At 31.8% G+C, this 27,793-nt stretch overlaps 1 protein-coding gene across 1 annotated transcript; it reads right to left on the bottom strand.

Moving 5' to 3' along the window:
* Positions 1 to 1,847: 1,847 nt before the first annotated feature.
* On the bottom strand, positions 1,848 to 27,793 carry fab1 (1-phosphatidylinositol 3-phosphate 5-kinase fab1). The gene is made up of 31 exons (XM_074117498.1): positions 27,652 to 27,793; positions 27,489 to 27,583; positions 27,286 to 27,390; positions 25,096 to 25,215; positions 23,343 to 23,412; positions 22,214 to 22,502; positions 20,712 to 20,792; positions 20,472 to 20,555; positions 18,720 to 18,877; positions 18,483 to 18,635; positions 16,799 to 16,967; positions 16,477 to 16,641; positions 14,839 to 15,037; positions 14,627 to 14,770; positions 14,413 to 14,536; positions 14,186 to 14,337; positions 13,132 to 13,500; positions 12,862 to 13,047; positions 12,577 to 12,744; positions 12,201 to 12,469; positions 11,877 to 12,114; positions 11,609 to 11,784; positions 10,717 to 10,889; positions 9,615 to 9,906; positions 9,182 to 9,530; positions 8,578 to 9,108; positions 8,265 to 8,412; positions 8,045 to 8,164; positions 3,427 to 3,639; positions 3,186 to 3,347; positions 1,848 to 3,024 (listed from the first exon to the last, which is right to left on the bottom strand). The coding sequence occupies exons 1-31, from the start codon at positions 27,761 to 27,763 to the stop codon at positions 2,801 to 2,803; spliced, it is 5,838 nt and encodes a 1,945-aa protein (XP_073973599.1). The 5' UTR covers positions 27,764 to 27,793; the 3' UTR covers positions 1,848 to 2,800.

The raw sequence follows: 27,793 nt of genomic DNA, 5'->3' as shown, positions 1-27,793 counted from the left end.
GTTATTGGTGTACTTATCACATACCTCATCTTAAAAATAAATTCTCTATCAATATTTTTCAGAGAGGGAAGTCTCAGTGGTTAGCCTATACTGGATTCCAACGCGGAAATCCCGGGTTCGAATCTGGCGGCTGGCCCTTTAAATTTTCTCTCACTAGTAGCTCTATACAGCTCACTGTCTGGTGATGGATAGTGTTGTCTATAACTAGAGACAGTGTCCGGAAGCCGGCAGCGCACTGAATAAAGCTACGGGCGTCAATGACAGACGTTGACGCGCCTTAAATTGGGGGAAAAAAAAAATTTTTGTTTCAATGTTTATGATATGCGCATTGTCTGTGTAAATTGGTTTTGTGTTTCATCTTACTTCCACACATCCCTAAACTGGAGTTCAATTCTTAACATTCAACTGATAATCAACCTCTGATGATGGATGAAATCCAAAACCGGCCGAACAAACCTTTCAATATAATTGGCACTTCCGGTTAAGCCATTTTCTTCTAACTTGTAATTTTAGCACAGCAATTAATTCTGTATTATTTATAGAGTGGACAATCTGTGAGTTCTGATGGGCTTTTTTTAAACTCTTACATAAGGCTAGTGGGACAGATGGGTACCTATTATAATTATAAGCTAATAAATAGGTTAAATTGGCTTAAAAATGGGTTCGACAAAAATAAATAAAGTTATGTATTCATTAGAATTAATTACTTTTTAATTACCAATTATTTCATTAACTTGTAAAATTATTTTCGTATAACGCATTCATAATGATACAATCAATCCTGCCCAGTAATAGATTGTATGAGCACCACAAAAATAACGTCAAAATACCACTTCAGAAGTAAGCGGCCACATCCCAATATAAACAGAAGTTTCAAGCGAAATTTTTCACATCGCGCCACTGCAATGAGTGAACTATTTTTAAAATCGAATATAGTTTTAAAAAAATCTTTATTAACAGTAAAGAGCAATTTCTGTTTAAGACCAAAGATTAAATTAAAAGGCACTTCACCTATTTATGTTAATTTAGTGTTACAATCTAACTTGGAGCTTCATGTACCGTTGGCCCTACTTCCACGTTAATATCGATAGCTTCCCAAAAAATCCGAAAGAACATTTTCTTCCCTATAAAAAAAAAAACATTTCGGGCCATTTTCTCCAACTAGATTCCTAATCTGTAGTGCTACCGATTGGAAGCTTCATTCCGGCAAACTTTCGCTTTACATTTCATTATTCCTGTCTTAATATTAAAGAGAGAAATGTGTCGGGGGCCCACATTTTTGTCTTATTTCGTTACTTTTCTAATCCAAGAGATGGAAAAAAACCGCAGCATCTTTTCTAGTAGTATATTTCTAAGGAATCGTTTTTTTTATTGATTTTTATTACAGTGGGAACGCATATTTCCTTAAAATTTAGAACCACACTTCTCTGTTTTTGTCCCGAAAAAATATGATAAGGTTACTTATAAATAATCGAAGCTTTTTTTAAAAAAATAATATATACGTATATATATTATTCAATATATTCAATTGATATAAAACAATAACTTTAACACAAAGTGTAGGCGGTAGACCTAATTAATAAAACGGTACTACACATTTACCAGTTTGATCTAGTAATGATTCAGCCAAGGATGTCTTTTTGTTAGGGAATGTTGCGATTACTTTAAAGTTGTAGTTTTGATAGAAAAAGTTATCACAAACAGAGATTAAAACTTACGGAAAACTAAAGAACTTCATAATTTGTGAGGGTTTTATTTATTTATTCTGAAAGAAAGTCACTTTACCCAGGTCAATGAAACACATCATAATACTTTTTAGATAGGCGACAAAAATTGGTTCAATTAAGTCAGTGTTTTTTAGTTTCTTTATTAGTGGAATCGCTTTTTTTTAAAGAACAATATATTTGCAAACATACATGATAAATCACTTCAGTAGAATAGAATTACTAATATTAAATTTTAATGCACACACTTTTCTAATCCTTTCAACTAACTTTGAAATTAAAGTGCAAGTATTTGAATATTATTTTGAGTATAAGGAATGTTTAATAAAATTAAAAAAAAACATTTCCCATATAAAATAAATCTCGGCTCTGATGCCTTTTTTTACGCATTTATACATATGTTAAATTCTAAAAATAAATATATTTAAATAAAAAACAAAAATTATAATTTACAGAAAGCATTCTGTACACGATTAATAAATTAGCTTGAATGAAGATCTGAAACACATTCAAACTCCTACAGCAACAATTTTTAGAACCAGTTTTTAATACTACTAAAGTGTTAACAAGAGTACATAAGATTATATACATTGCATTTTAAATCAAAATCATCAATCCAGAACATTTCAATTTGTAGCATTGAAATAAGAATTATAAAGTTATTTGGGAAATATTTCTAAATAAACAACGGTAACTAATTTTTTTAATAAGTGAGGAAATTCATATTCAATAAAAGTAATTTGTTCATTTATTGGAATGGTAAAATGATTGATATCTATTTATCAAATACAATCGCTAACTTCAAAAATAAAAAGTCGATGTATTTCGGGAAATTAACATCAAGTCTGTGGCACCGTGTCTGCCATATATTTTCCCACTACTTTTTTAATCTAGGATTAAGGCATATTAAGAGCTGAAATATTTGTTCGCCAAGAAAACATTCGATCCTGCACATATTAAGAACATTGCACTAAATTGAAAAAGTTAGAATTAATTATAATACTTTTTTTTCGCGCTGGTCCTGCATTCACCCATAAAGGTTTAAGAAAAATAAATTAGCTAACAAAAATACTGTGTCATTTTACTTCAGCATCTTCATCAGTCCACGATGATGTGTATAAATCAATTCCTTTACCAAGTCCAGTCCAACGATCAGGAACTGGCAAGAAATAGCGATGCATCGCTGCTATAAAACGTTCTCTATACTCGTCAGGTGAAATAACAGTCGGTTGTTTGTTTTGACCAATAGACTTTACCATTGTTTCCAACTTCTTATCCCAGGTAAATGTTCGAATATAATCTTAAAAATAAATAATAATAAAAGAAAAGTTAAGAAAACAAAACCATCTTTAGTAGTTAGGTGATTTTTCCTGTTAAATTTATTCCAAAATTTCAGCACGAATATTTTGATTTTAACAAATGGTAGAAAACTAAGGAGGTTAATAAAAATAAATAAATTACCTATAATTCCGACTACTAATTCTTGTTTCGTTTGGTCCAAACCTACTAATAGAGAGTAATCCATTACATATTGTGTGGAGAGAAATAGTGTATCATTATGAATGGCCTGCATTAAGATTGTTTTCGAATGTGGCAAAATGTATAACGGATTATCACAGGTCACTGTTGCAAACAAAAATTTCCACTTGGTTAGTGAATTTCTATAACCTACTGTTAAAGGTGAAATGGAAACTGCACTTACTGTTGATAAGATTTTCATCCAATAAAACTGTATCAGATTGAGCTTCCTTGCTTGAAGCGTCTACTAGACGATTTCTCATGGATCCTTTAAGATCAAATTTATTTTTTACAAGTCTGGCGTGAAACAAATGTTCCATTACTAGTAAAGAAGATCGTAAAGTGTTGTTAGACCTATCGCTTCGACATATTACTCTGTATACGCCTAAAATCTTACCTGTAATTAATAAACAAACAAACCAACAAAATAAAAGCAGTGCAATGACAAGGCTCTGGTATAAGTGAAAGAAAAGTATCAAAAATTTAAAGAAAAGGACACTTCTAAATCAGATACAGAATAATATATATATATATATATATTTTTTTTTTTTTTTTTTTTTTTTTTTTTTTTTATAGCTCTACAGCCCTTGTAGGGCCCTGGCTTCCTTAGTAATTTTCCTCCAGTCTTCTCTCTCTTTTGCCTTATACCTCCATCGTGCTATGCCCAGCTTGGCAATATCTTCTTCCACTTCCTCAATCCACCTTCTCCTCGGTCTGCCGACCTTTCTTCTTCCTTCAGGTTTATTTCTGTACAACTTACTTGTAATACTATCCCTATCCATGCGCTCTACATGCCCCAGCCAGTCAAGTCTTTTCCCTTTAATTTCAGCTACTATGTCTGGCGACGCGTAAAGCTCACTGAGCTCCCTGTTTTTCCTAATGCTCCAAACTCCGTCCTTCAGGTTAGGGCCAAATATTTTCCTTAAAATCTTCCTCTCCCAAACCCTTAGCATGTTACTATCGCTCCGGTTCAGCAGCCATGTCTCTGATCCATAAATTACAACCGGCCGGATAATAACTTTATAGATATGGAGTTTGTTCTTACGTGAAATGGACTTTGATTTCATTATCCGGCTCAATGCAAAGAAGCATCTGCTACCTGCAGCCAACCTCTCTTGAATTTCACTTTTCACATCCCGCTGCTTTGTGAATATGGCTCCCAAATATTTAAATGTTTTAACATTTTCAAACTTATTTCCGTTGATGTTCACATAACTTAACCGACATATTCTGCTGTCAAACCTTGAAGCTAACATGTACTTGGTTTTGTCACAGTTTACTCGTAAGCCAACGGACTTTGCCTCTTTTTCTAACTGCTCATAGCTCTCCTCCAAAGCTCTAAAAGTCCTTCCAACTAATATGACGTCATCCGCATACGCCAAATACTGAATGGATCGTTCAAAGATCGTACCATTCGGGTTTACCTTAATACTTCTGATGACCTTTTCTAAACTAAGGTTAAACAATATGGTTGACAGAACATCACCTTGTCGCAGTCCTCTATTAATGTTAAACAGTCTTGAGCAGCCGCCTTGTACTTTCACTTTTGCTGATGAGTTATTCAAACACATCTTCACCAGATTGCTCAGTTTCATAGGGATACCAAACTCCTGTAGAATTTCAAAAATCTTGCTCCGAAACAGACTATCGTATGCTTGCTTAAAATCTATAAACAAGTGGTGTAAATCGATGTTATATTCATAACACTTCTCGTGTATCATCCTCATTGAAAAGATGTGATCGATAGTCGATCTATTCCTACGGAAGCCAGCCTGGTAGTCACCCAATATCTTTTCGGAATACTGTGTCAGTCTCTTTGCCACTAATTTCGCCTTAATCTTGTACACAATGGACAACATGGCTATTCCTCTGTAGTTTTCGCACAGTGTCCTCTCTCCCTTTTTGAAAATCGGACATATAACTGCTACAGACCATTCCTCTGGCATCCTTTCCTTCACCCAAACATCTACTATTAACTTGTAAATTCTTTCCCAGAGTAGATTACTTCCTAGTTTTATCATTTCAGAGACTAAACCATCAATTCCCGGTGCCTTATTATTTTTTAGCTCCAATATAATTTCATCGACTTCCTCTCTTTCTGGATATTCTACATAATCCTCTTCATCAGGTGGATCGGGCTCCCTTTGTGTATTTCCCTCGGGCATCTCATTTTCCTCCTCATCTTGCATATTTAGGAGCTCTTCAAAATACTCCGCCCATCTATTCCTAACATCCGTCTCCCCTCCAATCAAGTTACCATCCTTTCCTCTGCAGAACTGAATACTCGGCTGAAAACCTTTTTTCTCCATCTTAACAGCAGTATAGAATTCTTTAATTCTGTTATTTACTCCATCATCCTCCAATCTCAGTAACTTCGTCTGCTCGAATTCCCTCTTCTTTTTCCTGCATATTTTGCTTACCTCTCGCCTCTTTTCCTTGTATTCTTCCACGTTTGCTCTGGTAGTTCTATTTATCACCTTCATTCTTGCTCTATTCCTTTCTTCCACTTTCATTTTACATTCTTCATCAAACCATTCACTCCTCTTTGATTGTCCTTTTTTCCCAGCGGCGATTTCCGCTGCTTTAATGATTATTATATATATATATATATATATATATATATATATAAAGATAAATATTAAGACTCATTGTTATTTAACGTCTATCTTTCTGGTGTAGTTTAATGTCCGACTAGTAATTAGATGTCCAATACATTTTGGCTAACAAATAAACAGAAGCTACATGCATGATTTGAAATGGGCATCTCTCTCTCTCTTACAAATCCATGCTTCACAACAACTAGACCAACTCCTGCCCCTAGACTGTTATGTACTATTGAATAAAAGTAAAAAAATACCTAAATAAATACTGATATTTAACACAAAAGAATTCACTGGTTTAAACAGCAAAACTTCACCCGATTAACAGTAATGATATAAATTCGTCCTGTTGCGTCCAATTTCTCCCGAATCAATAAAACGAAGTGAACTATTCTAAATAAGTCACATGTTGAAATAAGGTGCTTACCACGTTTATCCTAATAGCGTTTAACAAAATTGATGTTCTTTAATTATGAAATTAAAACATAATCTGAGAAACGAGGATCAATCCTGTCAATGTGTAATATTTTGTTTTATTTAAGGTCATTGGCGCCCGGAACTTTTTTCTCTGCACTGCTGGCCACGAGATAGTGTTCCCGCGTTACAGACAACACTGCCCATCACCGGCTGTAAGAAGCTCCTTGGAAGAGAAAATCTAAGGGCCAGCAGCTGGATATCCGCGTTGGAATCCAATATGCTAACCACTGAGCTAATCTCTTCTTTGGCCAACGTGTTGTAATAACTTCATACATTCCATTTGATTTATTCCTACTTATGCAAGGTAGTCAAGAGTTCAGATTAAAATAATTGGGAAAATTGCAGCTAATCGAAATCACTTTATTAGCAGAATTACTGCATAATAGATGTAATACAGCCGTTTTTCGGAATTTCATTATAGATGCCTATTAATAAAGCATAAAATAATTGCGAATTTTTAAATTTAACTCCTTTTATTTAGTTTTTAAGGTAATTTTGTTTCACGCCGTATTTATTATTATTGGTATAATTATTTTTAAAAAGCATTTCTTTCTTTTATTTCATACATAACGTCGTTGGGTTGAATTTGATGATTGCTAGTTTTAATTTATGGCATTTATTATTTGTATTATCTTATATTTATCAAAATTAAGCTTATACTAGCTATTTAATTAGCAACAAGATTCAAATTTGTAATATTAAACATGATTCCACTGATGGGCAGTGATTCTTTTTTCTTTATTTTTAAATATTACTTACTTATATTCGGTACTTAACAAATCTGGAATGAACAGTCACTACTTTCTTTTACTCTCAAGGTTTAACTCACATTCACTTTTTTACCAAAACTACACTTTGTAAAACATTACTCTGAAAGTTACAGGGAACCTACTCAAAATACAATAAGTCTATGTACATAATGTATACGAAGTTTGCAGAAAATCCTTGGGGAGCCATTACCGAGAAAATATCACAAAGTGAACAATTCACTGAATTAAGACTTTCATTAGATTGATAAATTTGCTTCATATAAGGACTTCATATAAATTAACTGTAATCCTCCTTATTAGTACGAATACAAAAGATAGACTCTTACATTACGCAGAAACGACACTTACAGAAATAAAGAGGAAAACTATTCGTCCCTCTTCCTAGAGAGTACCCCTAATAGAGTTTTCCGAAAAAAAATAGTTAAAATAAAAATTGTAAATTTATAGTAACCATTAAAAGATACTTAATAAAATTATGGGAATCTTTAATGATAGATTCTCAAAATACAGAAAAATCTATTCAGTAGAGTGACACTTCCGTTTACCAATAACTTCTTGAATAACAAACTTAACAGAAGAGAAAACTTAAATCTGTACGTAGTACTAGTTTTGCAAATATAATGCAATATAATGAAAGGGTAAGGATTGTTCGCTTTGTTCGAGAGGCGGGTTAGGTGATGAGGTTCTGAGTTCGGATTAGTAAATAGGAGATCCTAAGTTCGACTCCAGCGTGTAGCCAATTTCTATTAACGGAAAAAAGTTAAGTATGAGCTTCCGCCACCCCGCAAATGATACCCTATTCAGTCGGTAGCTAGACTTTAAACCCCGCTTGAATATATAGGCTTTACTTAACTATGCAATGTTTAGCTAGTTTTTCGTACACTACTATGTAATTATATTGGTTAGCTATTAAGAAATAAGTCGTTAAAAGAGAGGTTAAACAATACATTCTCACCAAGTAAAGTAGGCGATCCTGTCCTAACACAAGTATCGATATAGGTGAAATACTGAGGGGCAAAAGTCATAAAAAGTTGCGTTTCCAATCTTGTCATTTCCTTCAGAATAAACCTGTCATCTAAAAAAGAAATAATTGAAATAATAAAAATTAACGGTAGTACAATGAAAATAGAAACGATTTCATAAAAACAGTGCAATTCATTTGTAACTGAGCTTACCTTTAGTTTTGTTAAAATTGGATCCTGATTTTCCGCCAGAAGCAGCCCAAGCAACGCAACGTGATAAGGACCTAATGTAACCTTCTTCTCCTTCTGGTAGCACTAAAGCTCTTAATTTACTAAAGTCATCAGCATAGTACACTTTCACCTTGTTTTTGAAAAAAAAAAAATATGTATAAATTTCAACGTTAATATGATTACATATTTATTAAACAACAAGACCCTTAAAATAATCATACTAATTGTAAAAAGTCAATATATTTGTTTCTTATATTTTAATACTATTATAAGTAAGAAAGTCAAAGATCCTAACCTTGAAATTTGCCCCACTATCAGAAAACTCAACTTCAATATTTTGAGATTGTGGTTTAGGTGTCCGAGATTTAATTTCTGATTCGATTTTTGAATCTTCTTCCACATAAGCATCCCCCGAAGATGGAATATAATGCACTCCTTCTAAACCAACTTTAGTGTTTTTATCAACTGAACTAGAAGAAGAAGTTCTGAGAAATGAAAGTACACCTACTCCACTACTTGTCTTCTTTTCCGAGACATTTCCTCCTGAATTCCCAGCATTTGCTTCGGGTGATTCTTTATTAATCAACTCTAATGGGACACTTCTTCTTTTGGTGGCGGGACTACTTCTAGCAGATTGATCTGCGGGAGCGTTGTTGCCACTAGTAAAGGAACTTCCAATACTTACTCTTATCTGATCTAGAGCAGCTTTATATTCCACACAATTTAAAGCGTACGCTATAATGGAACTCGGCTCCTTTTCGTACACAATAACAGGTACAAGATAGCCCAGTGGCAAAAGATGATGTTCCAAATTACCCATTGGGATCTGATAAAATTTTAGAGAAATAATGAAATGAATACTAAAATTTAACTCAAAATTGATAAGTTCTGATTTCGACCTGTATATGTTGATTGTGAGAAGAGGAAGGTAACAACTGAGCAAGTATTGCTTTAACAGACTTTTTATCGTTGGTAGTTGACTGTTGTTTCACTTCTACAGTAATTCCAGCCTGACATCCATCACCATCATCCACATCTGGTGGAACGGTTTCTGTTTCTAGCGATTCTGACTTTCGAGGTAAAGAAGAAATATCTTCTTGATCCACTGCCTCTTCACCAAGTTGTGCTGGTTCCATTTCTTCTTGTGACGTTGCTGGCAAACCATCTACAACGGTATCACTAAAACTGGAATGTTGTTGTACAGAAGTATGATGAGGACTTTGTTTACTATCTCCAATAATATTTGTTCTACAACATGAAATGATTTTAAATAAATTTCATTAGGCTAATAAATTAGTTTATTTCTTTATACATGTAAATTCGAATACATACTTTTTCGATTTTTCTTCTTTTTTTGCAGCAATCTCCGCTTCATTAAGACGACTATTCCACTCTTCAACTAACTCACACATCTGCCTTTTTACCATAACTATGCTGTCTTCAACACACCACTGATGTCGAACATTCGAAACGTCTCTAATAATAGGATCACGTGGATCATTTTCTGATTCTTTATTAACTGATGCTATCGCTCCTATTCCTAACAAAGCTTGAACTTCCTCAAGACGTGTCTTGAAAAGAGTCTGATCTTTATGTAACTGCTGTCTCATCGAAGAAACAGTTGCTATAACATTTAGCCATCGTTAACTTACATTACTTAGTAAATTCAATTGTAAAAAGTTGAAAACTATTCGCAACAAAAATATTTTGGAAAATTATACTTGGAAGTTGCCATTTCACTTCATTTCTGACAAGAATCTTATATCTCCCAATAAGCCCGGGCTACAAGATGGGTCTTGTGCAATTAGAAAAGCTGTAACTGACTTCCAGACAAAGTAATTAGTTTTACTGCACCCCTAACTAGTCTTAGATACTCCAAGACATTTTGGAAGTAACTCTAAATCTCTGGAAATAATAAACTCATACAATAAAACCTTTCCAAGGAATTATAGAAATACCCCATTTTAACGGAATGTTGTTGACAAAAACCCGCCATTAAAAACTTCAATAAATTGATTTTTCGATCAAATAGGGGGGTTAAGTACTTTGGAGCCCAGTTTCATCAAATAATATTGCAACAATAATATAAAAATTAATTTCTTCGTTAGCAATGTAAAAAATAACTTGTATTTTACAATCCCCAAATCTTTTTTAAAATCAGCTGACTGATTTCAGTACGGTATATCCTTCATAGATAGAAATCACTTTGAAGAATTAGCCACTAAAGAAGCAATATTTGGTTAGGAAACTTTTGGCAGTTATATAAAAAATTATTTGTCAAGATAAAATTATCAAAACAAATTTTTGTTCTACTGAAGCTAAGTTTAATAACAGTAATTAAAAAATAATAAAAATAGCAACATATACGGAAAAATCTCGAAACTTTCTTTGTAATTACGGATGCAGACCTACTAAATTAATATTTTTTTTTTACCTTCTCCAATATTAAGCGTAGCTATTTTGTTCGCAATGGCACTGAAAACCTGAGCTCCCATCAATGACCATGTTTTTATTTCTTCAATTTTTACATTTTCATTGTAAGACTCACGTTCAGTTTTCAATACCAGAGGAGGTAATGATATTTCCCAGCTAGAAATTTTGGAATACCTGCGAAATACATAATTTTTGTAATTTATTTAAATGAAATTTTGGTTTTCATCAATACTGTTTGTAGATACAAAAGACAAATGTAGAGCATAATAAATATATAATCATCTATAAATATAATTATGAATTGATGACACCCCATTACATGAGAGGGCACTTATCCTTATTTAAGAAGAAGAGGTAGTAAATTTAACTTGCAAATTTTCTTTCAGATTTCTATTTGCATTTTCAAGAGCGCGATTGCTTTTCCTTTATTTAAAATGACCTTATTTAATCAATGTAGATAAATTATTGATATTATGAAAAGTAGAGTTTGGTTTTTAGTGCTTTCTCTTGCAGGCCGCTTTCTAGAATTTACAAAAGGTGGAAGATATTTCAAAAAGTCAACTACTAGAATAAAATATTCTAACCGCATGTCATATTGTTTTCCACTATAGACAGCATTCCACCAATTGCAAATTAGCTACTTTTTTGTAATTAAAAAATTATTACATGTGTACACTGCTAATTACCTATTTACTGGTCATTGTAGACTCTTACGAGGAATAGCAGTACGTTTATTTTTTTTTCAGACATCATAACGTATTTTACAAAATGGCACAAACCTCGACAGCATTTAAAACAATAATTAAAAAAATATTTTTCACAATCCACCTTACAATAAATATTTTTAAATGCTTATTATTTTTGAATGTATGAATTTTATTTTAATAGCTTACATGAAAGAGGCTAACATATTTCCCAAAGCAAAATAATGGACATATTCGTGATGCAATAGATGTTCGCATTTTTCATCGGATCTAGCTCGATACATATCGCCATGAAATCTTAATTCAAGATATTTTGCAAACGATAAAGCCTTGCCTCCAGGTGATAATCTACGCATTTGAGTACCCTTAAAAAAGTATTACATTACTTTCGAACTAAATCCAAAAATTTAGTTTAATATTTAAAGTTTAATTTCAGTACTAATTGAATAATATTTACGACATCGCACTGATGACACCAATTAAGTGTATGAATATCGTATGCAGGTAAAGACTTGGAAATGTTCTGCAATTTAATATGAACAACACCGTTATGATGAACAAATCTACGGATATGACTTCTTGCAGGGGTGTCACATGATCCTTGATAGCAGGTTTGTTTGGGAGAAAAACAATAACGTTCCAGAAACTGACCAAGAGAGATATCCTGAGCATTATACAGTTCCATTGTCACAATCCTAAAAATTAAAGCATAACTTGATCAAAACCATAATAAAAATACCTAACTAAATTAAAACATATTTTTCTCATTATAAAAAAATACCTAGGATCTACGCAGAAGCCCGGAAAATTATTCGATAACGGCGAGTACATGCAGAACAAGAGCGTAAGTCTTTGATGATTAGTTGGATCCAAAATATCTTTTAGTCCTGAGGTGTCAGGAAAAGGAAGTGGAGGTAAGGGAAAGGATGAAGGTGAACTAAGAGGTAAACGGCCTCCACTTGCACGGAAAGATGCCAAGAGAGTCTGCACTTTTATAGAATCAGCAGACTGTGTAAGTCGTGCCGTTACAAATTTATGTAACGGTTTTAACTAGAAAATTTGAAAACAAATTATGATAGTATGAAATTCTGATAAAGAAAATAGTTATATTTACTAAATTTAAATTAATTACAACTTACAAAAACAAAAAGTCTTACTTTAGTGTTTTCTGGATTTCTGTCTTGGAGATTATGTTCACCTTCTCTAATGGGCCTACTTTTTATGCTAACTCCGTCCAAAAGCTGAGACCAGTAAATTTTGTGCCCAAAATACGATCTAAGCGGACACTGTCGGCCATATTCTGATTCAAGATAGGGCAATGTAAACTGTAAGTGGAATTATTTTTATTTAAAGTTGAAATAAGCTCAAAATAAAAATGGACCCCAAATTTTTCTTTGAACTGCCTAAAAATTATCTCAATTCAAACGCAAAATAATACATACCTTTAGATACGCTGATACAGAAAGTATATTATGTCGCAAAGCCTGCATGAACCGATTATCTAGGGGTAAAGTGGTTTCCGAAACATACAGGTCGCTATCACCTTTTGAAACATTTTTATCTCCATTATCCTGCACCTCATCAACTGAATAAGCTCTTAAAGGATCAGTACATTCAGCAACTGATTCCTTTATATCAACAGTAAAAACAAAAATAAGATTAATTAAGGTGAATCATAAATTCAAACTAACCAAAACAGAAAGGTTTCTTACTATTGTGCGATTTGTGGATAAGTGATTAAGTACTTCTAGGTCTGCAACATTTTTGAAAGTAAGTGGGGGTGAAACTTCACATGTATTGCCTTTCAATAAATTTGATTTTTCCGGTGAAGTAATTTTATGGAGGGAAATTGAATTGAACGGTAGCGCACTATTTTCTGAATGGTTATTGTCAGAATTCAATGCACACTTCGTTGAACTTTTATCTTTAAGCAATAAATTTTCACTCTCGTCGTTAGTTACTAAATTGATTGATGTTGCTGATGTATCGTTGCTTCCTAATATCGGAATTTCTGAAAAAATCCCTTCACCTGAGGACGGTGGACTTGGAGGTCGCACCCCAGCATCCATTAAGTAAGAAATCTGAAAAGAAGGCAACCAATATTAATTCATGGAGATAATTGAATTTACATAAAATGTCACGCTTCAGAAGAGAAGGCGGAGGTAGTAATGAGAAAAATTCGGCTAAGAAGTAGATTGAAGAAAATTTGCCAATAAAGCACTCAAGTTCTCTCCTACTGGTACTATGTAAAGAAAAAGATAGTTTTGTAAGAATCTCAAACTTTATAGAAAAGATACACACTCGAAATAAGATACCAATGTTCAGGTTAAAGTATGAATACCTACTAAATTCTTAAAAAATTAGCTGAATTTTAACTTTTAATTTTAACTCTTTAATTTTCAGAAAATTAAAGAGTGGATACGTAGCCATTCGTTTATCTGGTCGATAATTTTGATTGAATCCAGAATTTTTCCTTTTTGTCTTTATTAATTATTTTTAGCAGGACGGGAAGCTGGTTTGATTTAGAAATCTCAACTCGGTGGGTCAGGAACCTTTATTTTCTCCTTAGATGTGCTTTCACCATGAAGGTAAAAAGGAGGAGGTTAGGAACAGTCATGTGGTTAAATATAGACAGGAACTTAAGATTTGTCGACGGAAAGTTGTACATTTAGTCATATTCAATGTCAGTGAATACTGGTGGACAGAATAGAAAAGAAATAAAGAATCAAAATTAAAACCAATGCAAATAACTGCGAGAAAACTTACTTCTAGCTGGGCATTGTATTTTGCAAAAAGTAGATTAGACGTAACCTTTTTGACTCTTGCCAACTCACAATTCGTCCCTCCCCTTAGGAGAATTGTACAACCCAACTCCGGATAGCGACAGCCCTCAAATATCATCAATGTTTTTCCCTTTCCTGAAAATATTAAATAACTTGCAATGCAAATGAAAAATAATATTTCATCTTTTACACCTGAAAATTCAGTTTTACCGTGATCATTACTGAATGATGTAACTCTAAATAGTGAGCACACTCCAAGTTTTGGACTACCAAGATGAGCATCTACTGAACTCAAGATATCTGCACCAGTCAACCTTGCCAGGCGTTCCAAAATCTGTTTTAATCGAAATTTTATAGAAACTAAGATGTACCTGTTTTATAAATAAACAAAAAATTAATATTAAGAAAACATTTATTACCATACCGATGATTTTACATTGGCAACAAAAGAAATCCCTTTAGCAGCTAGTAAGTCTTGTGCAGGGCGAACTACACTTTTACCTACTATGACAACATTGGCGCCTAGATCTACGATTTTAGAAACTGTGCGAGTTACGTAATCTTGTTCCTACAAATATTAATATTAGTACAAAACAAAATATGTATAGTTACTGGAGGTATGTGTATATTTCATACCTGCATAATAACAGGCTCCAATGAAAGGTATTTTCCTTCAACCCTTTGATACATGACTGCTGAACTCAGCAGCAAAATTTGTGGATCCACTAATCTTGTGGGCATGGTCTTCCTAGGAAGATTTTTACTACAAACTACACCGGCTACTATTTGACATTCCCGTTTCACACCACCCGCTACTTTTTTAATTTGCACATATCTGGAAGAAAAAACAAATCTCAAACAACAAATAAAGTGAAATCACACAACGATTCTAGAGAATTTAACTCATATATTATTTTTAAACTCTGATTTATAAAACCTATCCAATAATTTCTAACATTATCTAGATTACAAAAATGCACATTACACCAATAAGACACTTTAAAGAATTTTGCTTAAAAAAATACAAAAAAAAATTAAAGCTATTAATCTAAAGTATTTAATGAATATACACAGTAAGAAGTATATACATAATTAAGGTGGCATTTTTGAAAGTAAAAAATCCTTTCAGTAATGTGCTACTACTCATGTGGAATTTTCTTCAATCTTAAAATTTCAGCAACACAATTATCCGTACTGTGTACTATACAAGACACAGGACCGTACATTACAAAAAAAAAAATCATAATTTAAAATTTTAGCCTTCCCAATCCAGCTCTTCTTCAAGAAATTTTTATTAAGTTTGCGTGGGCAAATGTTTTAAATAAATAGTGAAGATCACCGTGGGTATAATGAGCTTGAAAATATACTTCTTTTTAAATCTTATAAGAAAATTTTCGAGAAAAACTCAAAAAATTGAATTATTTATTCAGAAAAAGAAGTCTTTTTTTCCTTTCTTTTGAGGGTTTTGATGGCTAAGTAACATTTGGGTTTTTTGGAAATAGATCAAATCGAAATATAAAGTTACATGTCCCTCTCACTCGATAAAAATACACTGACTTACTGGACCTCAGAAACGGATATATTTATTAAAAATTTAACTTTGAAAATTGGACCCTCACAACACTATCCTTAACTAATAACAGAAGGTAATGAATAGTAATTGTAATTTATGAGATAAACAGACGAATTTTCTTCAAAAACAGAAATCTTGACTTAATTCAACATATCGGATATCTTTATTGTTCCTCATTCAAAAATTGTAAAGACGAGGTATAAAATTAATGATAATGAACTTATAAATATTAAACTTACGTCGAAAATTGAATTAATAAACTCTACAAAGAGTTTATAAACTTAAATAATTTCACATTAGGTAAAAAATTTATTAAGAAATATTTTAAGTATAATATTAATATTACTACTATTTAATAATTGCAGACCATCATCTATTACTGTACTTCTCGTCCACTTGCGGCAACTTTCATCCAAATATGAAATTGCACTTAATTGCTTTATTTTATCTATGCACTTAAAATCAAATTATAGAAAGAAAGAGATTTGAAAAAAATTCAATAAAGTTACATTTCTATTTATTTATATTTTAGGCTTGAATTTGATTAGAAAAACTTTAAGGCTCTGTTCTCAATATCAGCTAATCAGAACTCTTATTCAAGAGGATGTAATTGTGAACTTCCATTTTATCAAAAATATTTTCACAATGACTGGCTCATAATAAAAGCTGATAAATTTAAAAATACGATCACTGAAATTAACCTCCTAATATCCATTACATCCTTATTATTTCTTGCCAGATAAGGTTTGATCGAGCTGACCACTCTTGTAGTTAAGGGTGAAATAACATCTGCCCAAGACTGTGAAACAGCTTCTCTTTCAAATAGTTGACTCATATAATTTGAACAATGTTCGGCAAATGCTTCACTAAATAAAGGAAAAAAATCATACAATAAGTTTTAAATCTGTAAAAAGTAGTACATCTTAATATATATCAAACATATTAGAAAAAGTTATATAAAATTGGTTCAATTTATTTTTCTTCTATTATAAATTATTTGTAAATATCATAAATGTATAATACCTGAGAATGCGATATGGAATCTTCTGATCATCAGGTAGTTGAGAAGGATGGATATTATTATAATCTGTCACCGGCAAAGTTACGTTCTTAGAAAAAAATGCATCTATAACTGAGCGAACTTCATTTCCAAGTTCTTCAACAGCAGTTATACTTTCACGCCCAGTGGAGCCTTAAAACACATTATATGCTGTTCCTAAATGGATTTATGAGCAGACCAAAATAAAATACGACTTTTAACTAAAAATGCATTTGGTTCAAACAATATAAAATCTCTTTTCTTATCTCCACGATATTGATTACCAAAGAATGTTTTTTTCAATGGTTACCAATACTGTATTTTATCCACTATTGTACACTAATACTTTAATTTCATATTCCATTAAAACTAAGATCCAGAAAAATATATAATCTTTTACAAATAATAAGTAGCACAATGACTGAATACAAGTGTTACTATGTCTATTCATCAAGTTGCAGAATATAAGTATTCATAAAACAATCTAAGAATATTGATTAAGACACGTTTCAGAGGAGACGTATGTTTCCTCTTCCTCTATCTCAACTGTTAAAAGGGTTCTGTACGTTAAATGCATGTGAAATGTTTTAGGATTGACAGTTGGAGATTTATTTTAGATGGAAGGTAGCGAAAATTCAAGCAGAAAAAACTGAATATTACTTATTTCATTTGTTTTGGTAAATATCTATTGTTAAATAAAATACTGATGAATATGTGTTTCTACGAAAGTGTGAATAAGTAAAATATCAACAGAAAAAAACAGTAAAAAAAAAATACTGCATGCTAATATACATATATTCATGTTTACAATGATTTGGTGAATGGCTTTCCGATTGTTTTATATATTTACATTTCCTCTTCTAAGATGCTCTTACGCCTTTACGTTTTCTTCCTGTATGTAACAACGTCTTGGAGTTGTTGTTACTGTCCGATTGGAGACTGTTTGATAAATGTAAGTTGAATTTTTTTTTTTTTGTACGAGCGTATATGTTTTTTGAAACTGTCTTTCTCGTATTGATATGTGAATTTATCTTAAGGTGAAGGCCGCTTAGGTGTTAATAATTTACATATATCTCTTAGATATGCATCTTGTTTCATTATGAGTACAGAGTTGTCTACATAACTTGTGTAAAATGTTATATGAATTCTTTCTTCTATTGAACTATGTACCAAAATTGATTTTGCTTTTTGTTTTTGGATAAAATTCATGTGTCCCATGTTTTTGAAAATGTTTTTTTTACAAATTTGTAGCCAGAATCTCCTTACAGATAATTACTTAATCACGTCAGATATCACAATGTTAACATGTTTAATTATTTTTATTATTTAATTATTTGTACAACTGGTTTAACCTATGAAGGTATACAGTTGGAGATGATCCTCGAAAAATACAAAAACTGAATAAGTAAATCCAATATATGAGCTCAAGAGCATTGCAAAGGAAAGTTATATACATTAATATAACTTGATTATATAAACTGAGGGTATAAATTAATAGAAATAAATACATAATCTTTAAATGCTTCCATGTTAAGTTATTTTTGTAAATATGTTAGCAGCAATATGTTAGTTTTCTTTCTATGTATCTTACCAATTTTATTACCTGTTTCGCAATTGGTTTATTCTATCACGCGAAATCTTAAGACTAGAAATGAGCGTAAGTCTTACTTTCTCTTTCAGACGCTGAACTGGTAATGGAAGTATCAAGACATGTCGGGGTACGGGAAGCGAATACAGATTTATCGTCAACATTTACATCTAAGTTAAAAATAGAACTGGAAGTTTTTAAACTTCTTTCCAAGCCTATTTCTGTTTCGGAATCTGTAACATATAATTATATTTAATTATCTTATAAACCCAAAATGCAGAATTGCAGAAAATGAACGTCCAAAAACTGGACATTACCTGCACTTGAATCTCTTCGAATATCTTCTCTCACAATTTCACCAGCAGGAATTATTCTGTAAAGCGCTCCATTATCACAGAATTGATTACTGTCCTGAGTGACACATTCTATATAACCGTATTGCAACATAGCCTGTCCAAGTACTACACCTTGCAATCTAAAACACATTTCTTGAAGAAATAAATACTAAAGAAATAAAAAAGAGCATTCATTAAAGAAAAGTTTCCACAAAAATAAAAAATAGAAATAATAAAAGGATTCAAATCCTCTAAAAAGAGATAGGAAAAACATGGAAGAATAGCGATAAGAATCATCGTCTAGAGAGTTTGTTTACTGAAGTATTATCTTGATTTTTTGAAGGCTTTAAAACATAAAAATTAACTCCTATTTAAGATTTTAGCGAATCAGTTGCAGACATAACCAAATAAACTGTGAATTTTATTACAAAATTTGAAGAGAACTGATAGTACTATTATACTTTGAAAAAGAAGAAGAAAATGAGCATAGCTATTTCAAGAAAAAATAAATATTTGCTTCAAAGAAATATTCGAGCAAGAGCAGCTAAGGCGAAAAGACCCCGACAGAAGAAGAGACACCAAAATGGCTTTATTTGAAACATTCCTCGCCAAAGAGCCCTCCTCTAAGCTGAATTACTCTCTGTTTGAGTTGCATAGATTTCATGTATGAAAAATTTGGTAATTGGAATTGCGAGTGAATAGATTTTGAGTTGTCTGAACATTCCTCAAAAAGGCAACAAAGATTTGCTTTACACTTTAAAGTTATCTTCTCTAAATAAATCAAAAATTTGTTTTATTTTTTAATAATTATTTGAAAGATATATATATATATATATATATATACATATATAAATTTAGTTCTGAGGCATGTTTCCATTAAATTTCGTGTGTTATGTATGAGATTGAGAAGAATTTTTGAACTACAAAATAATAACTTTCTTTACTTTGCCGAGAACCAATTGTAACCACAAAAACTTCTGTATTTACTAGAAGCAACTAAATTTGCAGGAAATTGTTCATGTCACACCATGGGTTTCAAGCTGTATTTTCCAGTCATTAACTATCAAACGAATCGCTAGAAATCTGCGAAATTCTTTCAGTTCCACTATTAATCATTAACTAATTAATAGCCATTGATGACTGTCATTTTTAAAGGTAAGATGGGTTGTTCGCGCGCAGAGCCTCCTGCAAATTCCGAACGACTGATTCTCTTTTCTACTAACTTGTTGCCGATTAGTGAATAGCCTAATATCTACTGAAAACACCTTTCTAGAGACAACAACCATTCTAGCTTTAGGACTATGTTCTGGAATACTTGAGATTACCGAAAAAATTCTCCGAAATTCAAAGGTAAATAGAATAATAATAATAATAAAAGCTATCGTAGAAGCTGGTTTAGCAATCCGACATTATTTCTGTTTACTGATATTTAAGTTTTTACGTATTTACGTTTTGGTACCAATTGTGCCCGTCATCAGGAGCTACTTTTGTTCTTGTCAATACTGTTATCAACGGGTTATTTTAGTGTAGAATTATTTTTAGAGGAAGTATTAAGTATATCAACTTTTTGATGATTTGTTTTTTAATTATTTTCGGACAAAACTCTCATTCGCACCTTTAAAGAGTTATCAGAAAACGCCTACAATAACTTTAGTTCCCTAGATAGTAATATTTCAAAAAAAACAAAAAAATTTAGACTTTTATATCTATACATAAAGTAAAAACCTAAATTACCTGTTAGCTGCCTTGTAGTTTGAAACGAGCCAGTCTACAAATTGAGTAGCTGAGAAACATGAGTAGTATGTTCTTAATCGATACCTATATTTAAAAACAAAAACTTAAGACTTTTAATTAATAAAATCCTACAAAAATCAGTAGGTTAATGTACCACACAACAGTGCACTGAATGATTTGATAAAATTTAATAATTCACTTAAAGCAAAGTTTAATTTTGGACAAAAAATTGACAAAGACCTGTGGGTCGAACAGACTAGACTACCAGAATTCAGTGCTTCATCTAATATGCACCTCATCGAATTTCTCCCAGATTCACATCTAAAACAAAACATCATTTTTTAAAATCTTCTACAAGTCATTTAATAAGAACAATGGTTACCAGATTTGTGTAACATTATTTCTCTGTACACATCTTAGTATTGTATTACAGATTATGCATTACCAACAATTCAATAGAAAACGAATTGAATAAAACAAGATGTCAACGGAAATTTTTGTACTACATTTGCGAATGGAAATGGATTACATCACAAGTTAAAGCACTTGATTCCTAGGCGGAGATCTCAAGTTCGAATCCAGCATCCGGTCCTTAGATTTTCTCTTTTTAGAGCTCGCTATCTGGAGAGGACATTGTTGCTGTTTGTAGCGAGAAAATTGTTTAGGGCCGAAAGTGCATTGAAAAAAAAACAAATACTAGTTTTTCAACTGATAAATTTGTAGTGTCATAAGTGTTAATGGTTCTTTTCTCTAATAGAAATCGTTTAGAATTATTCCAGTCGAAAATGTACATTTTATTTATTTCGTCAAACTTGGAATTCCTGCATTCTCTAGATACAAATGTCTAAACCAATCAAGTTTTCTATATTCTGCGGAGGTCAATATTTGCATACTTTATTCCCTTATCGAATCGTTTCCAATTCCTAATCTTATCTTTCTACCTTTTCTACGCCATAAGTTAGCTCAGTAGGAAGTAAAAATCTTCGCCCTTGGGGTCCTAGAGCTCAAGTCTCGAATCCAAACAGCATATTGGATTTCCCTGTAGTGTGTAAGTTCACAGTGTACATCATCCCGTCCGTCGCAAAAAGCGACTAGAAGGGCCTCGCTGGTTTGTGCACCGCTCCCAACAGGTTAAAAAAATATTTAGTCCATGTGCACATAAAAATGGGTAAATTACAGTTATTTAAAACCAAAAAGTTAATAGATTGAAAGAATGTACTGTAAATATCAAAACTGAATGGTTAAAAATCAGAAATACTAAATAATAATTATCCTATATTAAAGGGTTATGACTCAATTGCTATATAACAGTAGTTAACATAAAAGTATTTGACTTCTTTGCAGTTTCTCATTTTTCATTTCTTGTTTTTAAGGCTTAACATCCAATCAGCAGTATGACAGTGTTTTATAAACACCAGAGCCATTAAAAGTTGTATAAATACCTAAATATGATATCAAATAATAGGGTGGTAGCACATAATTTATTACTTCCATTTTTCTACCAAATATAAATTTTGAGTCGCACTCTAACTCGTAGTTACAGTTGGAGATTATACCTCCAAGCTACGCTAAACCCAAACCGTAATTATTTTTTATAAACATTGAATTCTCAAATACTTCTTTAGAGACTTTCCCTTTAATTAATTTTTTTTAATTTTCATTAAAAGTAATTCACAATTATGGTTATTATGTAAGTAAAGAAAAAAAAAGGAAATTAGCCGCTCTCAATTTATTAAATTTACCTCACATTGTTCATATTTTCTTCATAGTAACCCAAAGATGTTTTTCTTCTTGGTACATCGTCCACTGCTACAGAGCTGTTAATACTAACCCCTGCACTATTTACAGATACACCAACATTCCTCGAAGTTCCAGCAGAATCCCAACAAAGTTGATCTGAATCTGCAGTTTCTCCAAACTTGGCTTCTAGATCATCAAGAAGAGCCATTTGATCAGTATTAAGATCTGCTTCTGATGATCGAAGGTACGTCAACACTAGATGCCCACAATGAGTGCACACTTTTAAGTCGCCTGAAATGGGATTAATAGTGTAAAAAAATTTGACGCTCAACCTTCATCTCTGCAAAGTAGAAAATTAATCGCTTACAAATAGAACTAATATTTATGACTGTCTTTAATTAAATTCAGCCGAAAAACAAATGTATAGCTTTTAGTATAAACTGTGCATTTACAAAGGAAATAAAAATGTTCTTAAATGTTCTTCATTTTTTGTTTTATTATTCATTTCACGATTAAAAAATCTGTCACAATTCGCCCATTTGCTATGGATTGTAATTAAGGAGCAGATATTGTTATAGTATAAAGTATTATACAGGCGATGGAATATATGTATGGAGTAATTTTGGATTAACGAAAAAAAAATCGCCCAAAACAAATATTAAGGAAAATAAATTCTAGATAAAAGTAAATTAACTAAATGCAAATCAATTCATTTTTACTTTCTTTTCTTTGAAATCATCTATCTTCATCATGACACTTTACCTTAATTTCATTAATTAATTTTATTCATTCATAAAAAGTGATAATTAATTTACTAATAACTCATACACCCTTCATTGCATAGGCTATAGAGGTTATTCCGCCTTTGATATGAACATCAACTTTTTATTCCATAGGAACACTAATACATGGCTTAGATCTGCAAGAGTGGAATGCCACAGTTAGGAGAGAATCCTGGTAGTAATTAGTTATAAAGTGGAGCTCATCCTACCTACTAAAATCTTCCCGCATAATTACAAATCTGTCACAAGAAGGAAAGCCTTGGTCCTTGCATTCGTTATTGCGCCACACGATTAAGTTTTCAGTTCAAGAACAAAAAGGGAATTGAATTAACTGCTAAAGTCAAATTACCTGTGCAATTCATTATTTTGCCAGGAATTTCTTGAAAACAACATCTGGAACAAAAGATTAAACCGCACACCTGCAAAAAATTATAGTATTTTTAGAAATTAAAAAAAAGAAGCTATTAACAGTATATTTCTGTTAAAAATTAATATTGTTAGAAATATGCATACCATTCTCAAGAACATATGCAAATAAACAGACAATGCGAACGCAAAATATTTGTGTGAAATTTGTTGACCTTTGATTTTGGGTAGAGAATTGACTTCTATTAAGAAATCTTTTGTCATTAGCTGCTAGTAAGTGTAAAGTGTAATAGAAGTTTTTTATTACAATCTAGTATATATCATACGGTTAGTTAAAGGTTGTATATTATACATGATCTATTTTTATCTTGTTTGTTTTTTTTTGTGCTGTTAGTAGCGGCGCAAGATCTACTAGCATGCGAACACCTTATTAAGACCTACTATCAATCCATTCTTTTAACAAACAAAACTAAATTCAAAATTCGCTAATCAATATAACAAATCTCTTAAGTTTTATCCGAAGCACGCATGTTTATTGAATCCCTGACCTGTTAATTAATTATTCTACCTCTGATGAAAGGTGTAAGTCCGAAACCGGTCAATGCATGCGTTTTACGACGGATAAAATCAACTCAAAATATGACTCATCGCGAACAACCCATGAGAGGCCCAAAATTGATGTTATAGTGGCAAATCCTTTATGATAAAACGAACATGAAATAAAAACAGCTACACAAAAAATTGAAATGAATAAATCATTTTTTTGTTATTTGATATATTTTTTTTAATTTAAGGCGCGTCATTATCTAGTCAGTGAAATGAATGAAGCGAAATTTGGGTCTTAACATATGTTTATTATCTAGATAAATTCAAATTAAATTCTTTAAACTTCTACTACAATCATCCCAGTATACCAAGATTACTTATCAGAGTACACTTGAAGTTAATTTTTTTTAAAAGTACATTAGGCTAGTAGCCTATTTATTACAGATAGATGAAAATAATATCTCTAGATTGAGCTACGAGATACAGAAGCATTATTGAAAATCGATATGTGCCATACAATTGGGCAAACTGAATTGCAATCTACCAAAATAAGATAATTACAACAGACCTCTGGGATCCCAGGATTCTGTGCAAATTAAGAAAAATAAAATATTTATTGATAATTTAACAAAAAAAAATTAATAAATGCTGATCTAGAAAAATGGCAAACCAGCCAATACAACAGATACGCCCAACGAATTATAGAACAGCTTTTAGGTCAAAATACCTAAACCTTCAGATCCCTTTTGATTTTTTAAAGCTAGTTACTTACCTTCGGGCCTAATATTTTAGGGTAGAGGTTTTGTCGCCGGAAACTATTGTGACTCACTTACAGGGGGTTCCCATTTAGTAATGTTATTAAATTTGTTAATAGGGCTTTAGTACACAGATCAAAACATTTAAAAATAATAATAAAATAAAATAATAAATCCAAAAAGAAGCATAAAGGATCACCCTAATCTTTATTGGATCGTAATCTAATGAAAGAAAATAAAATAAGTAAATAATGGTTCGTCAAATACAAAGCTTATTATATTAGCATTTTAAATCTCAAGGAGATAAACAAAATAAAATGTAAGTTACTGTTAAAATAAGGAGAGGCAAAATAGAAAATCGCAAACGTATAAATTATAAATACTAACTAAACACTAAATTAGGATATTTAACGTGAAACACAATATAATTGCTACCCTGCAATGGTGTCTTCTCCGAAATGTAGTAAACCTTTCTCCACAGTTATAGCACTCCTTGCTGACCGAATCAGGCATCCAATACTGTTTTAGTTCTGTATCATTATAAGACTGTTTGCCCTGCAAGAACAATTCTAATTGAAATTCAAAATTTTAAAATCTAAGTAAGTCAAATGGAATTACTGAACACATACTGTACATGCTTAAATCTTCTTTAAAAAAACTTCCACCAACTTCCTACATTTTTTATGTTAGACTAAAAAAATTGGCCAATGCAGCCAATGGATACAGCAAATAAGAACTCAGAATGGCCCTTTGCGCTCTAGTGTCACACTGGTCGTGACTATATAAATTTTCATTTAAACTCGTGGGTAGAGTGTTAATACTTCATGTTAAAAGGAAGAATTAAGTAATTCTTTATAACTGCAGAAAGGATCAAACGTAGTTATTTTGAAAGTGTTTTTTTTTTTTTTAATAATTACATTTTTTCTGTCTGATGAAGAAAATTATATTATATTCGAAATTGTAAGCTTCACTGCAGTTGAGAAAATATGTAGTTCTTTTTTGTAGGGCACACCAGACTTATTTTTATTATGTCTATACCTTTCTATCAACGACATATGAAACATGATTTATTTTAACCTAGCTGTGTCATAATGTAAGTTGTATTTTGTTTTAGAAAAGATTGAAAATGATTTGAATGCCTAATAAATGCTAATCAAATCAATAAGCCTGTATAACTACGCCTTAAAGTTAACTAAACAATAACTACTAAGTATCCGCTTCTATAATCGTTTGCTTAATAAATAAAAGAACAGCTCACCTGATTTCTTGAATACAACTTCTTGAACACTTTGTATATTGAAATTTAACCATTCAAACAGACGATTTCTTTTATTAGCTCGAAACAGAGCTCAGTACTGCTGGCTCGGTGAGAAAAATTATTGCTGTTTGTGGCAGTGTTAGTGAAAGCAATGAGCAATGTTTGTTGCAGAAAATTTTCAAATCCCGAGGATCAAATTTTAAAGTAAAGAAATAAACAGACCTTCTTGATGACAAAGATATGCTTATCCTATTGTAGCATACTTCGATTAAAGTGAACCAGGATTAGTGGAGCTTAATTTTAAAGTGGACTCACTGGAACCCACAAATCTTTCCTTCCAACCTACTTTATTAAATAACCTGGTGTATATGACTACTAATTATAAATCTCAAAGTTTTCTTCGAAAGTTTGATTTTTTTCTAAATTTTACTCAACTATAACGCAAATTAATTTAAAACAAAAAGACTAGAGGCCTCTTCATTGCCCAGGAACCCTTCTTAAATAAATTTTTATTTTAAAAAATTAAGCATACCCGAGTATTTACTGTATGAGTAAACGATATAAGAAAGCTGAAAAGAAGGAATTTATACTACCAAAAAAGCAATTCTCTTCTAATTCAAAACTTTAGCGATTAATTCTTATTCAGCAGTAATTTAATAGAATTTAGAGAAATAACTCTCCTCTTCTCTCTGCGACGTCTATTACTTTCCATTAGAAAGTAGTTTGGAGCAGTGGGGTACTGGAGCAAACCTTTCAACCTTTAATTAAAAAACATTTTTCTTGGAAACTTCATCGTAGGACACTTTCAGGTGAGGGAAGCGCTTATGTTTTTCTACAAAGTGGTTTTAAAGCTTTCATTTAAACAATATTAATGGGGATCAAAATGACGCGACCAGAAGACAAATTTTCTGAAGGGCAAATTTCCCGAAAAATTCTTGGGTATTATCTGAAAAATTGCAGAACCTTAACTTGTTTTATTGTTATTGAAGTTAAGGATATTTCGGTTTTACTTTGATTTCTGAAGCTTTCGGCGGAAGGATATTTGGATTTAGATTTCTTCTTCTATATGTCACTTTTTATTTTTACAAACTCTGCCACTTACAAAAATTGAATATGTTGCAAATTCCGAAGAAAATTAGTCAATGAAAACTGTGTTTCGTCATTTATTTTTCAGTTTTGGATTACTTAACACCTGCTTTTCCACTTCATGTGTAAGCCTTTCTTTCTACGCTCTTTCCCTTTAAAATGATATAGCGTTCTTCTGTAATGCCATTTTGCGATTTCATGGAGTAAATAGTTTAAATTACAATAATTGTAACTACACATTATATGAAAAATTTATGAAAAAGAGAGGTAAAGAAACGTACACTTCTAAGCAAATTGCTAATTCTGCGACGCAAGTTCGGCAAGCTTCGACCTTCTTTCATACTTAAAGGTAATTCTTGTTCTATCTCTTTACTCTTCTTAATACCCTGTAATGAAAATATTAAGTGATTCAAATGATTAAGTAAGGGGATTCAAATTAAAGAAATCTAGAAGGGTTATTGGAGAACTAGGTTCCTGTACCCACCTCATCCTGCCATTCTTTACCACCAATGTTGAACTCATCCGATGATTTCTCAGAACTGGCAGTTGCTTGGGCTGATTGTTTCGCAGTATCTTGAGCTAAAATAATACAGCTCAGTAATGAATTGCATGCAAAACTATATGATTGAAGTTAATAATGATTATACCTTTACTTTTAAAGAACCTAGAAAATAAACCTGATATGCTAGAATTTTCTTCTTCGGGGGTAATAGGAGGAAATTCTGTAAGTTTGGTATCATTCTGCAAATTTCTATTCATTATTCTGCTTAAATCTCATTCTTTGCTTGT

The sequence above is a fragment of the Rhodnius prolixus genome, unplaced genomic scaffold (genome assembly GCF_049639745.1).
Source record: "Rhodnius prolixus isolate KJV_2025 unplaced genomic scaffold, Rpr scaffold_1, whole genome shotgun sequence".
Taxonomy (NCBI): Eukaryota; Metazoa; Arthropoda; class Insecta; order Hemiptera; family Reduviidae; genus Rhodnius; species Rhodnius prolixus.
This window is presented reverse-complemented; position numbering and strand designations above follow the sequence as displayed.